The sequence below is a fragment of the Tetrao urogallus genome (genome assembly GCF_951394365.1).
Source record: "Tetrao urogallus genome assembly, chromosome: 16".
Taxonomy (NCBI): domain Eukaryota; kingdom Metazoa; phylum Chordata; class Aves; order Galliformes; family Phasianidae; genus Tetrao; species Tetrao urogallus.
Window position 1 is genome coordinate 7,298,560 of NC_136829.1, and position 12,049 is coordinate 7,310,608.

Genomic DNA, 12,049 nt, shown 5'->3' on the forward strand with positions numbered 1-12,049 from the left:
TGCACGGAAGGACGAGGTTTGGCACGGAGCGCGGAGGTGTGCGTTTTATTGATTACACAGGCAGCAGCGAGCAGCCGAGGAACGGGAGGAGAGGCAAGAAACGTTGCCAGAGAGGCAGCTACAGCAGGCGGTGGAGATCCTGGAAGTTGAACAGGTTGTTGGCTGTCTCGGACCAGGCTGCGTGGGTCGCTCCGTCCATCTCAGAAGCAAGGCTGTTCGTGCTGTCCAGAGCGTGGTTTGCGCCCCCGATGACCGCGTGGCATTCGGGGCACGTGCTCCTCTCCATCGCACCCCCACAGTCCCCAATTACGTAGACGTGCCCATTTTGGCATTTGAACCAGTGACCACGTGGGTAGCCGATAGCGCTGACAATCTGCACTCGCTCAGCGTCAGTGATCCCCAGCCCCGACACGGGTAGGGCAGCGTCGATGCGCTTCAGCTCAGCTTTTACTGTTGCCTCTTCCTTCTCTGTGAACCTTTTTGTCCCTTCCAAGATTCCACGTAACGTGGCAATCCTTGTCGCAAGGGTTGTAGTGATCATTCCGCTTGTGCCTTTACACCTTGACAAGAGGTGGTGTAGATAGGTCAATCTCTGGATCTCAGCCTGCAGATCCATGAGCTCCTGCTTTGTAAAACTGAGGCGTGGCTTATCCAGCCACTCCTGGACTTCATCTAGACGCTTTTTCAGCCCTTTTTGCTCTTTTGTATCAATTTTGCTAAGGGAACTGGTTAGGTCAGCTATACGTTCATAGAAGTTAAGCTGATTCTCAATTGCTCCAATGCTCTTTATGGAAAGATCAGAGGCTTTTAGTTTATCCTCCAACATGAGGTACTTACTTTGTAGGTTCCTCTTCAGAACACTCTTACTTGTGAGCACAGCCTGCAGTCTTTGTCTGCTTGACTCAATTTCCCGTGCTGGGCCTTGGATTTTCTCTTTCACCTTCTCTATCTCAACCAGATGCTTTTTCACAATGGTGCCATATCTCAAACTCTTTCTGACTGGTGTCTGACAGGTAGGGCACACCTTCAGCTTGATGACATCATCATCTTCATCCATATAATGATCAAGGCCCTGAGACTCAAAGATGTGGCCACAATCTTCAAGCTGTACAAATCGTGCATCCTCATCATCCTCAAAGCCAAAAAAGATCTGGGTAACCTCCTCATGGTCACAAACAAGGCACTTCTTTGGGCAAGGCTCTCCACAGAATCCAATACAAGGATGACCACAGCGCAGCAGCTTAGTACATGGTACATTGCATCGAGGCCTATTGCATGGTTCATGGCAAAGATTGGTACACTGGTAGTGCTGGCACCGCCACTCACATGGTTCTGCGCATGGAGTACAGCACTCTCCGCATTTCTTCTTACATCTGCTGTGGACACAGTGGTTCTGACAGTCAAGCTGACAGGGAGGGCATTCTGTAGTACAAGGCTGCTGACACCTGTGGGAGCAGATCAAGAAGCGCTTGCATGGGCTCTTACATGGCTCATGAAATCTTCCTCCAAAGCAGGTGTGACAGGAACCTGTGCATTCATGACCACACTCCAGTTTGACAGAACACTTAGCCATACATTCAATAGGTTTCTGATGTTTCATCTCGTCAGCGATCCAACACTGAATTTTCTGGCTGTGGCCACATGGCAGAAAGACTGTAACCAGTTCAGGACACCGAGTAGCACATTCCTGCCCACAGTATTTGTTGCATATATGCCCACAGTTTAACTTTTTCTGGCAAGGTTCTTGGCAAATAAACTTGCTGTCTGGACAAGAGCATGGCATCATCTGCAGGTGGCCACATTTAGAGACAATTTTCTCTACTATTACCATACATGGTCCACATGGCTCATAACATAAGCGTGGACAGCGGTGCCCCTCTGTACAAAGCACCTTTTGACAAGGCTTCAGACACTGATACTTTTTGTGCTGTACATCATATGGGTGGCATGCTCTTGTGCAAACATGTCCACAATCCAACCTAAATTCACAGGGTTGAATACAGCCTCCTTCTGGGACTTTGCTGAAGTCTGCTGCTGTAGATACGAGAGTCATGGTCTCAGGGTGATTTTGACAGCAAAGCGTCAGTGAGCGGCCAATGTTACCTTTCTCTCTCAGTGTGTGAATGATCTTGCTCCAGAGAGGAACCTTGCCCATCATTTTCATATTTCCAATACAGTACAGACCTTTCTTAGCTCTGGATAGGGCTACACATATCCGATTAGAGATCTGCAAGAACCCAATTCTCTCCTCTTTGTTACTCCGCACAAGTGACAGCAAAATAATATCATTCTCCTCTCCCTGGTACTTATCCACTACGTAAACCTTCACACCTGCAAAAGTCTTGGCTGGCATGAGCTTGCGTAAACAGAAAAGCTGCCCAGTGTAAGTAGTGAGAATGGTGATCTGAGAAGGTTGATAATCCTGACACAAGAAGTATTTGCAAAGTTCCACCACAAACTGCGCCTCGTGTATGTTCTGATGGCTTCTCCCTTCCTGGATGACTTGCTCAGGAAAGTCATGCTCCACAAAGAAAAGGTTAGATAAGACCCCCTGAAACAAGAGAAAGAGAATCTTAGAAACAGAATTCTACTTGTCACTACAGCCTGTTTCCATGTTCCTGACTATCCACTAAAATGGCTGCTCTGCTAAAGGAGCATGCAATATGTGGTTAGTGCACACTGGGGCAATTTCTTTTGATGTCTATAACATATTCATCAGAAGTGACTAAACTTGTTAATGGTATTTCAGCTTATTAGGGACATTTCATTATCTTAATATGACATCAGGCCCCGTGGATGATTTTATTCCTCACCTTTTTCTGAGTTATTTTTACAATACATTTTCTGGTTATGCAAAATCAAGTTCTACTAACATTTTCCAAATCACCACAGTTCTGTTTTACTTTCATTCTGTTTTACATTCAAGTTCTGAAACAGTGCACAGAGTTCAGCACTTGCCTAAAACTGAACAGCAAAAATCCCATCTCCATTGCTGCAGTGGAAAGAGGAAAAAGGCAAGAAGGCCTGATTTTCCATGAAGAAGGCTTCAAACATTAGGGACTCCATCACTCACCAGCTCCAGGCTGTATACTGATAAAGTGCCCAAACAAAGAACTCTCCAGAGCAGGATTCCAATAACGAAGTCATCTGTCTTACACTAGAACTTCACAAATTATGCCTCAAGTCTCAATATTTATTCCTAATTTTCAATTTCCTAATTTTTTTTTTAATCCTTTTTCCATTTTTCACTGTTCTTTTAATAAATCATCAATATTGGATCCATTTCCAATGTCTACGACCAGCAATACCAGAAGAACTACAGATTACTTGCCTAATTCTATATCCCGCATTTCCCTGGATCAGGTATTAATTTCAGTAGCTAAATCTGATGTGAGAAGTTTAAATCCTTTAACACTGCATTTTACAGAAATTTATTTTAACCAGTAATGGGGCAAGAAAAAGTGCTTGGACTACTGAAAACTCACTTTTATGTTCTCATACTTCAAGACTGAAGGATGGTTTTCCAGATTCTGGTAAATATGAGGACTGAGAAGCTGGGCAATTTCAGGACGCATGCGGTGCTGAAACACAAAGCAGATCTATTGGTCTTGAGGAAGGAGCACCCTGTTTCCCTGCTAAGAATCTGTTTTTCTATTGTACGTGTCATTGTTGAATACAAGGGTGACTTTTCAGTAAGACTCGAGAAGGCAACATCTCCCATCCCAGCCCTGCTGCCACGACCAGCTATCACAGGTGAGTGGTAGCCCAGTAACATTTAGCAAGGCTGTTGTAATAAGAATGCTGGTTTCAGTGCAAATCTAAGAACAAAAGCATTCTAGAGCATTACACCTCATTCTAGCCAACTCTTTCAGGCTGTTTTAATATAGGACTGCTGGAGGTAGAATTAACTTCTCCAGGCACCAAGAAATAATGGTTGGAGCAATTTAACAGGAAGCAGCCCAAAAATATTTGCTGTCAGCCTCCACAGTCCTGGAACAATTTTATATGCCTCAATAGGTCATGTTTGTTGCTCTAAGAATTGGGAGAACCACAGTGCCGTGAGTCACATAACTGAATAAATCAGACATATAGACATAACAAACATTTTCAGTTTGGCATCTCTTACCATTCTTTTCAGGAATGAAGTAGCACATTCTTTTATTTTAGACTACTCTGTGAGTAGAAATATAAAAGCTTAAATGTACTATAAATTTTAAACAACCTAAGTACAAATGCAATAAGGAATGTTTTATATCTGTTCCTTACTTGGTATTTTAGGCATACAAAGGGGAAATCAACTTTCACCAGTCGTTCAAAGAGAGACACTTCCAGATTGAAGTTCTTTGCCAGGTCATAAACATTGGCACTAGGCTGCAGCTGAAAAAGAAGGGATAGGAGTATTTTTACAGCATTAATCCTATGTATTAGTAAGATATTTTTTTCCTATTAATCTCTTTCTATTACTGGTTTCCAGTCAAAAGGCCAGGGACATGATTCTTGCAGAAGTGCTAAACAGCAAAGTTGGGTGCTGTGTTAACTAAAGTGGATTCAAGCACACGTCAAATTGTGTCCTTCAGTAAACTAAAAGATAAATCCCACAGGAACTCTACTCTATAACCAAAGGAGACAGCACCTGTGGTATCCATGGAGACTGGTGAGCAGTATATTTTGGCAACCCTTCACGTTTGGTGTTTGGTAAAAAGGTTCTACTTGATTTGCACAAAAGTCAGAGGCATCTGTCACGAATATTACCTGCTGGTGATCTCCAATGAGGATGAGATGCTGGCAGGCTTTACTAAGAGTAGTAATAGTGTGAGCCTCAAGCACCTCTGCTGCCTCTTCCACAATTACAATTTGTGGCTCTACTTTCTGCAAGATCTGACGGTATTTGGCAGCACCTGGACAAAGACAGAAGATAAACCTTATTAAATGCAATTACACAGAGGCAGCATGATAAAGTTTTCAGAAAAGGGTTCAACTGTGTTCCAGAAAAGTCTGGGGTACTTTCCAAAATTCCAAAAAGCTTAATCTTGGAATATGGGTTTTAAAACAGCACCAGTGCCACAGATGGCTTCTATGCAGAAAGTTGTTAGGGAAGGATTAGAGTCCTATGCTCACCTTGGCCCATTATTGACTCTTTTCAAACACAGGATACCTAATGAACACATTGATTAACACACAAGTAAACCCCAAACTACCTCTCCAAAGACTCATACTACTAGACTTATGCTACCTCTGCTCACCAAAAGGTGATGTGGAGAAAGCAGTGCAGAAATGAATAGCATTTAACTCAGGCACAAGAAATTGAGCGTTAATATTAGAAGAATATTGCTAAAAAGTAAATAAAAAACTGTTTGTGCAAACTGAAAACTTGTTTCTGCAATAGCCATGTTTGCAAAGGGAGTCAGAAATGAAGAAGGCTGCAGATTAACTTGGAGCCTGACCCAGTCTGTCACGCAGCACAGGATAGCAAGCCTGTAACAGCAAGGTCCTTTAACTATTGCTGGAAGCAGTGCAGCACTGGCTTGGTCCCCAAATGCTTCACACCTGTAGTTGTCATCCCCACAACTATGGCCTCCTTCAGAATGCAGAGATCTTCTTGCATCCTCAGTTCTGCTAGCCTTTCAGCTGCTGCCTGGTACTGCTGTTCGTGTTGAAGAATCTTCCGTCGAATAAGCCCCTGATAGGTCTGCAACCAAAGCCTGAGAAGAAAGAGACATTAGTACCCACAGAAAGGAGAACAGAACAGTGATCCAAAAGTTCAAAGTGGATTCAGTTCAACTTCTTTGCCCTTTGTGAAAGACATGACTAGCATCTGTACTCAGTCCCCAGTGCACACAGTGAAGATGACAATACTGCCCTGCCAATGCAGGCAGGGTAAAACCAAATATCTTAAAGGAATAAGGTTTTTAGATAACAAGCTGAACATGTATGGATAAAAAACCTTGTCCTGCATGAAAGTGTTTGAGCTCTGACAGTCCCTGACACCCTTGCTTGACAAACCCTATAAAATATCTTTGTCACCTGTAAAGCCTCCAGCGGGAGTTCATGTCAAGTTGCCACAGATCTTGAATAGCATAGGCCTCTGCCTCAGACATTGCATTCAATTTATGGAGCTCAGCTTTCATCTTATGTTTCATTTTCTTCCTCTGAGAAGAAGATATCTGGGGGGGAGAAAAACCCACGCCACTCCATAATAAGCAATTACAGCACAAATATTATTTTGTATTTCTATATTAGCTCACCCAAATTATTCCTTACACAGACAAGCAGAGCCATAGTATGCTAATGTATACAGTTACCTCCCACTGTGCAGACTTCTGTTGTGGTTCTTCCTCATTCCATTCTGCTGCTTCTTCCTCATTCTCCAGCTTCATAGCCAACATCATACTGGCTAGTTCATGAACTTCCCTGTCCTCTTCCTCCTTCCTCCTTTGAGGCTTTGCTGAGTCCTCATCCTCAATCACTCTATCAGCTTGAATCAGGTCAGCCTCCTCTAGGATCTCCAATAGCTCTTCTTCTGATTCACTTTCCTGCTCCTCCTCTCTCTCCTCCTGCTGACCACCTGTGAGATTTACCAGTTAGATGCAGGGAGTCACAGCCACTCTAGCAAAATCACAATACAGTAGTCAGATCACCATGTGAAAATTAAGGTTAATCTTTCCATTGCCTTACAGTGTCATGCATCTTCCAGCCTCTGTTAACTAGCAGTGTCTGTTTGCTGGCATGCATGCACTGCTTGGCAAATGCCTGTGGAAAATAAAGGATTTTTTGCTTGCTTTGTTTTTTTATTTACCTAGATACTCAGCGTCTATATTCCTTGCAGCACTCTGGGTGAAGGCAGTAAAACCAAGGCCCAGCCACTCCAGAATCATTGAGTGTTGTGAAGTACTGTAGTAAAACTCATCATCATCCTAATATAAAGGAAATAAATCAATAAATGTTCCAGTTCAGGTTTAGGATGATGATAAAGCAGCGCCTTGAATCATAGGGCAACTAGGAACAAGTCCCCCAAGTAACTTCCATGGCCAGAAAGTCTAGGCAACCTCACATCTTCAAAAACAGCATTCCTTCTTCCCTTCAGTTTAAAGCATTCATTTGAGCACTTGTATTTTTATATTGACAAGGATCACTTAAAATCTCTGCAGTTTAAAGTCACAGATTTTAACTCCACTTCTCTGCCAAGTCTAGTGACTACTGTCACTTGGGCACAGCTCACCCTTCACTCTCTTACTCTTGTACAGGCTGAATGAGGCTAAGGGAAGCGTATCTGGGGAAACTGATTCATTTAAAAAAAGGCAGTAGGCATACACTTACAGAGCATACTTGACTCATAAAGTCAAGTAAAAAAGCTTGACTCAAAGCTATGATTCATAGCTTGACTGACAGAAAAGGCAACTCTTACCAGACCACTCTTCAAACTGTCCCAGTGCTGGGGGGCAATGAATGCTTTCAAGTGGCGCTCATGCAGCACTCCATATGTTGTACACTCTAAGAGCTTTGCTCCTTTATGGAGCTCCTCCTCAGCATGTTTCATGTCACACGTTATCTGCTCAGAGATATACAGATGAACAAAGTCATATACAGATGAACAAAGTTCAGAAACAGGAGGACAAGAAACTGATAACATGCATAAAGAACAATAAAAAGACTGACGTTGGTGTCAAAGACAAGGTGAAAGAGCAGCTGTAGAGAAAGTCAGTTTCTCCCATGGACAGGCAGCCCAATACCATCATTTCCAGTGAACTCTACACATACATTCACATAAGCTCTGCGGAGATGCATTGGCAAGTTGTGTCGGAACTCACTCTTCTTCCTCAGCTCCTTTAAGGTGAACTGTTTTAGGATCTCACTGCTACTTCTCCCTCCAACACGCACCATCCCACGTTTTTGGAACGTGTATATTCCTGGGAATGAGAGAGAAATATTAGTACTACAGAGGCAAATTCTGGTGGTTTTGTTATTGTTGTTTTTTTCTTTTTTCTTTTTTTTCTTTTTCAGGATAAGGGTGCACATCCTACACTGGATTGCTATGACTGAAGGTCATATTTTGTTTTTCTTCCCTTCCCTCCCCCTTCACTGTGCATCAACAGGCTAGAGTCACTAGAAAAAGCCACAGAGCAGGTCACCATGGCAGAGGGTAGGACAGAGCAAGAGTTATAGTATAATTTCTGCCCTCTTCCCTCACTTGCTACTTATCAGATACTCTTACCTTCTAAGAACTGATCCAGTGCATGGTTAGTGTAGCAGACTACAAGGATGGGAGAATTCTGATCAGTCCTTTGCCACACATCCTTATTAGTCAAGAGAGCCTGAACAATCTTCAAACCCACGTAAGTCTTCCCTGAAAAACAAGCTCAGAATCAGAAAAAGAGTAATGCATCCTCTACATGCAAGTTCTCCCTGCCACTGCTTCCCTCAAGTCACTAACACCAGCTTAACACGATACTTTGCTGCACATAAAGTACCCATATACTGGTAGAATACAGGCAGTAGTGCTTGTTAAGTTTAGGTGCCATTTATAAACAATTGCAATTACTCTTGAAATGCTTTATTCATACAAAGGATCAGGGCTAAACATCTTCATGTTCTAGCATGCTGTAAAAGTTAATAGAGGTGCTGCACAGCAACAGGTTCTGTGCTATCAAATAGTTGATACATTTTCATTCCTATAAGCAAGCAGTGCCAACAGTGCATTTGGTGCCTATAGGCAACCAAATAGCAATGTGTAAGGTCAGATACGGATATTTCAGAATATTTTAACATTCTTCCCAGTAGCTTACAATAACTGTGCTACTAAAGCATCAGCTAGGCATGGGACTAATGCACTGGACACAGCACTGCTGACTTTCTCTGGACTTAGTTTCCTTAAACGAACTTCCCTAAACTTCACAGAGAACTCTATAAAATGAGAATTAGAGCAAATGTTTCTCACCAGTTCCAGGAGGTCCTTGGATAATAGCCAGCTCCTTGGTGAGTGCAAGATTCAGTGCCTGCATCTGGGACTCATCTAATCCCAAGGTTTCCATTGAAGGCCACCGATTGGGATTTAGAACTTGGACGTTTTGCCTTCTCAAACCATCAACATGTATCTCTTCATCTGACAGGGTATCTTCCATCAAAGGTGCAAAGTTGTATTTAGTATCCATTGTCAGGTATGCTGGCTTCTTCACCTGTACATCACATTCCACTATGTACTTCTGGAATGGAATATCTTCTTCCTGAATTTCCTGTAGCCCTTCTAACACGTGTCGATAAGCCTCAAAGTAGGCAGTCGTCTCTACCATGAGGAAGGAGTCTGAAGGCTGAACCTCTGCTAGCAGTGCTCTGCTCTGTGCATTGAAACTGAGCTGCACGATCCCTTTAGCAAGTTCTGCATTATCTCGCTCACAAACAGTAGCAAAAAGGCACGTTTCAAAGTGATCTCTGGACATGCAGACAAGGGATCCATATAGCAACCGTTTGGAATTCTGCCATCGCACAAACTTCAGTGGGTTTATATCAAACTGGACCTTGTAAACAACACCAGATGGGGAGCAGAGAGGGGTAATAATCCGTGTATCAAAGTAGATCCTGATGTCATCAAATCTTTTTTTTCTCAAACTTCTATCCTCAAAGCTTTGCAGAAGATCCAAGATACCTTCCCTTAAGGGTTTTATAAAGTCTTCTCTCAAAAGCCGGAAATGGGTGTCGAGATAAATGTTGGTGCTCTCATATCTTCCAGAAACAATATTGGGACGTAGAAAAGGTTTCACATCGTGGTGTAACTCATCATAGGTTGGATAAATGGTCATTGTGCGATAGGTTTCTTTTTGGCCGTCAGCCTGAGGCTCCATGAGAGTGTAGTTATCAGCTCTCAGTGTGCCTTCACGTCTCTTCTCCTGGAGGTGCTGCACAAGCATCTGGACTTTATTTAGGTTCTTCTCTGCTTCTTCCGTGATCTGCACACCAGAAGCTCTCAGGGCATTTATAGATGCTGGCAAGATTGTCAAGAGCATAGAGATTTTCTGCACAGAGCTAGATGGGAAAATACTGATCAGATCTTGAAGAAGCAAGATGATGTTGCCAATATGTTCAGGATATTGATGTCGTACAGCAGGGACTGCCTCTGTGACCATATCAGACACATACTGTGGCAGACAGATCTTAAGAAAGTTGGACTCCTTTACCATTCCAAGAAGCTGCTGGACACTTTGTCTATCCATCCGGGAGCTGCATGCTTTTCGAAGCACCTGACAAATGAGCTCAAGGAAACTGGGTTTCATAGCTGTTTGGGAAAGAAGTTCCTTCAAACCTGAACTTGAAGCAAGTGTGATGACAACTTCAGAAGAGTCTTTCTGGAGGAGACTTTCTAGGAATTTGTAGCCAACCTTTTTAACTTGCTGAGGCTGATCACTAAGCTGGGTGCCAGCTGGGGTAGAGTTCTGGTTGAAATGAGGATTCCCTGCAGGCTGCATCATCCTTCCCTTAATTTCAATTTCCTGTCTGTTCCTTGGCCCTCTAGCATCTTCCTGGACTTGTCCACCTTGATACCTTTTTCCCCTACCTTCATTTTCTTGCTCATTCCAGGGCCTTCTGGCCTTCTCATGTCCCTGCCCACCTTGGTATCTTCTTCCCCCAGATTCATCATTTTGTTCATTCCACAGTCCTCTGGCTTTCCCTTGTGCTTGTCCACCTTCATACTGCTTTCCTTTACGCTCATTTCCTTGCACATTCTGGGATCCTCTGTCTCTCTCATGTGCTTGTCCCCCTTGGTAGTTCCTTCCTCTACCCTCATTTCCTTGCACATTCTGGGACCCCCTGGCTCTCTCATGTGCTTGTCCCCCTTGGTAGTTCCTTCCTCTACTCTCATTTCCTTGCACATTCTGGGACCCCCTGGCTCTCTCATGTGCTTGTCCCCCTTGATAGTTCCTTCCTCTACTCTCATTTCCTTGCACATTTTGGGATCCTCTGGCTCTCTCATGTGCTTGTCCCCCTTGGTAGTTCCTTCCTCTACTCTCATTTCCTTGCACATTCTGGGACCCCCTGGCTCTCTCATGTGCTTGTCCCCCTTGATAGTTCCTTCCTCTACTCTCATTTCCTTGCACATTTTGGGATCCTCTGGCTCTCTCATGTGCTTGTCCCCCTTGATGCCTTCTTCCCCTTCCATCATTCTCCTGCTCTTTCCGATGTCTTGTTGCTGCCCTGGTGACTGATCCATCCTGATTTCTTCTTCCTTGATCGAAGAACGTTCTAGTGCCAACAAAACTCTCCTCTCTTTTCCCAAGTAGAAGAGTATAATTACTGGCTTGAGGATCTTCCCCTGCCTGACGTACTGCTTTATTAGTCTGGCCTGACACAGTATTTATTCCGCTTCTGCCTCTCTGTATAAACCCAATATCCGGATGATCTAAGTGTTTAAAAAAAAAAAAAAAAAAGACACAAAAAACCCTAACCACTTGTTAACGATGATGGACCATATTAACCCGCCTCTCAACAGCGTGAGCATTTTGGCAAAGACACTGCTGTTGAGCCTCCCGGGCTCCGAGAAGGGGATGAATAGGGAAATGTAAAAGCACAGACTCGAGCCGTACCGCAGGGAAGGAGGGGGGTCCCCCCGTGCCAACCCGTTCCCCAGCAGCCCGCTGCTCCGCGGCCGGCCCTCACCTCTCCTCGCAGCTCGGGGCTGCCGGAACAGGGGCTTATGCCCAGCGCCGTCCATCTCTGCGGAGCTCCGCGGGGCGAGGACGCCGCTCCACCGTCCGCTGCTCCGCTGTGCGCAGCTGACACCCAACCCAGCCCCACCTACGCTCTCCCCACGGAAAGTTTCACTTTCCAGTTCCCCGTAAGCTCCGCCCGCACGCCCGAGCCCTCTCACAGGCGGTGTCTCACGGCGGCCGCTCCGCCCCATCGCCGGGCAGATACCCGCCCCACTATCGCTTCCCATCCCTCCCAGGTGCCGGAGCCCTTTTCCCAAGAGGCAGCATCCGTACCCTCTCCCTCCTTCTGCAGTAGCAGCTGCTATATGGCAGACTGACATAAGGCTGTTGTCGCCTACCCGTAGGAGCTG

General features: G+C 44.5%; 1 protein-coding gene across 1 annotated transcript; it reads right to left on the reverse strand.

The window, feature by feature from the left end:
* Positions 1–118: 118 nt before the first annotated feature.
* On the reverse strand, positions 119–11,701 carry ZNFX1 (zinc finger NFX1-type containing 1; the record flags this gene model as incomplete). The annotated part of the gene is made up of 14 exons (XM_079543509.1): positions 119–2,551; positions 3,486–3,581; positions 4,267–4,377; positions 4,753–4,898; positions 5,548–5,702; positions 6,025–6,164; positions 6,303–6,565; positions 6,797–6,914; positions 7,406–7,549; positions 7,759–7,907; positions 8,213–8,344; positions 8,936–10,842; positions 11,134–11,389; positions 11,647–11,701. 14 exons carry the CDS (start codon positions 11,699–11,701, stop codon positions 119–121), a joined length of 6,105 nt encoding a protein of 2,034 aa, XP_079399635.1.
* Positions 11,702–12,049: the final 348 nt, after the last annotated feature.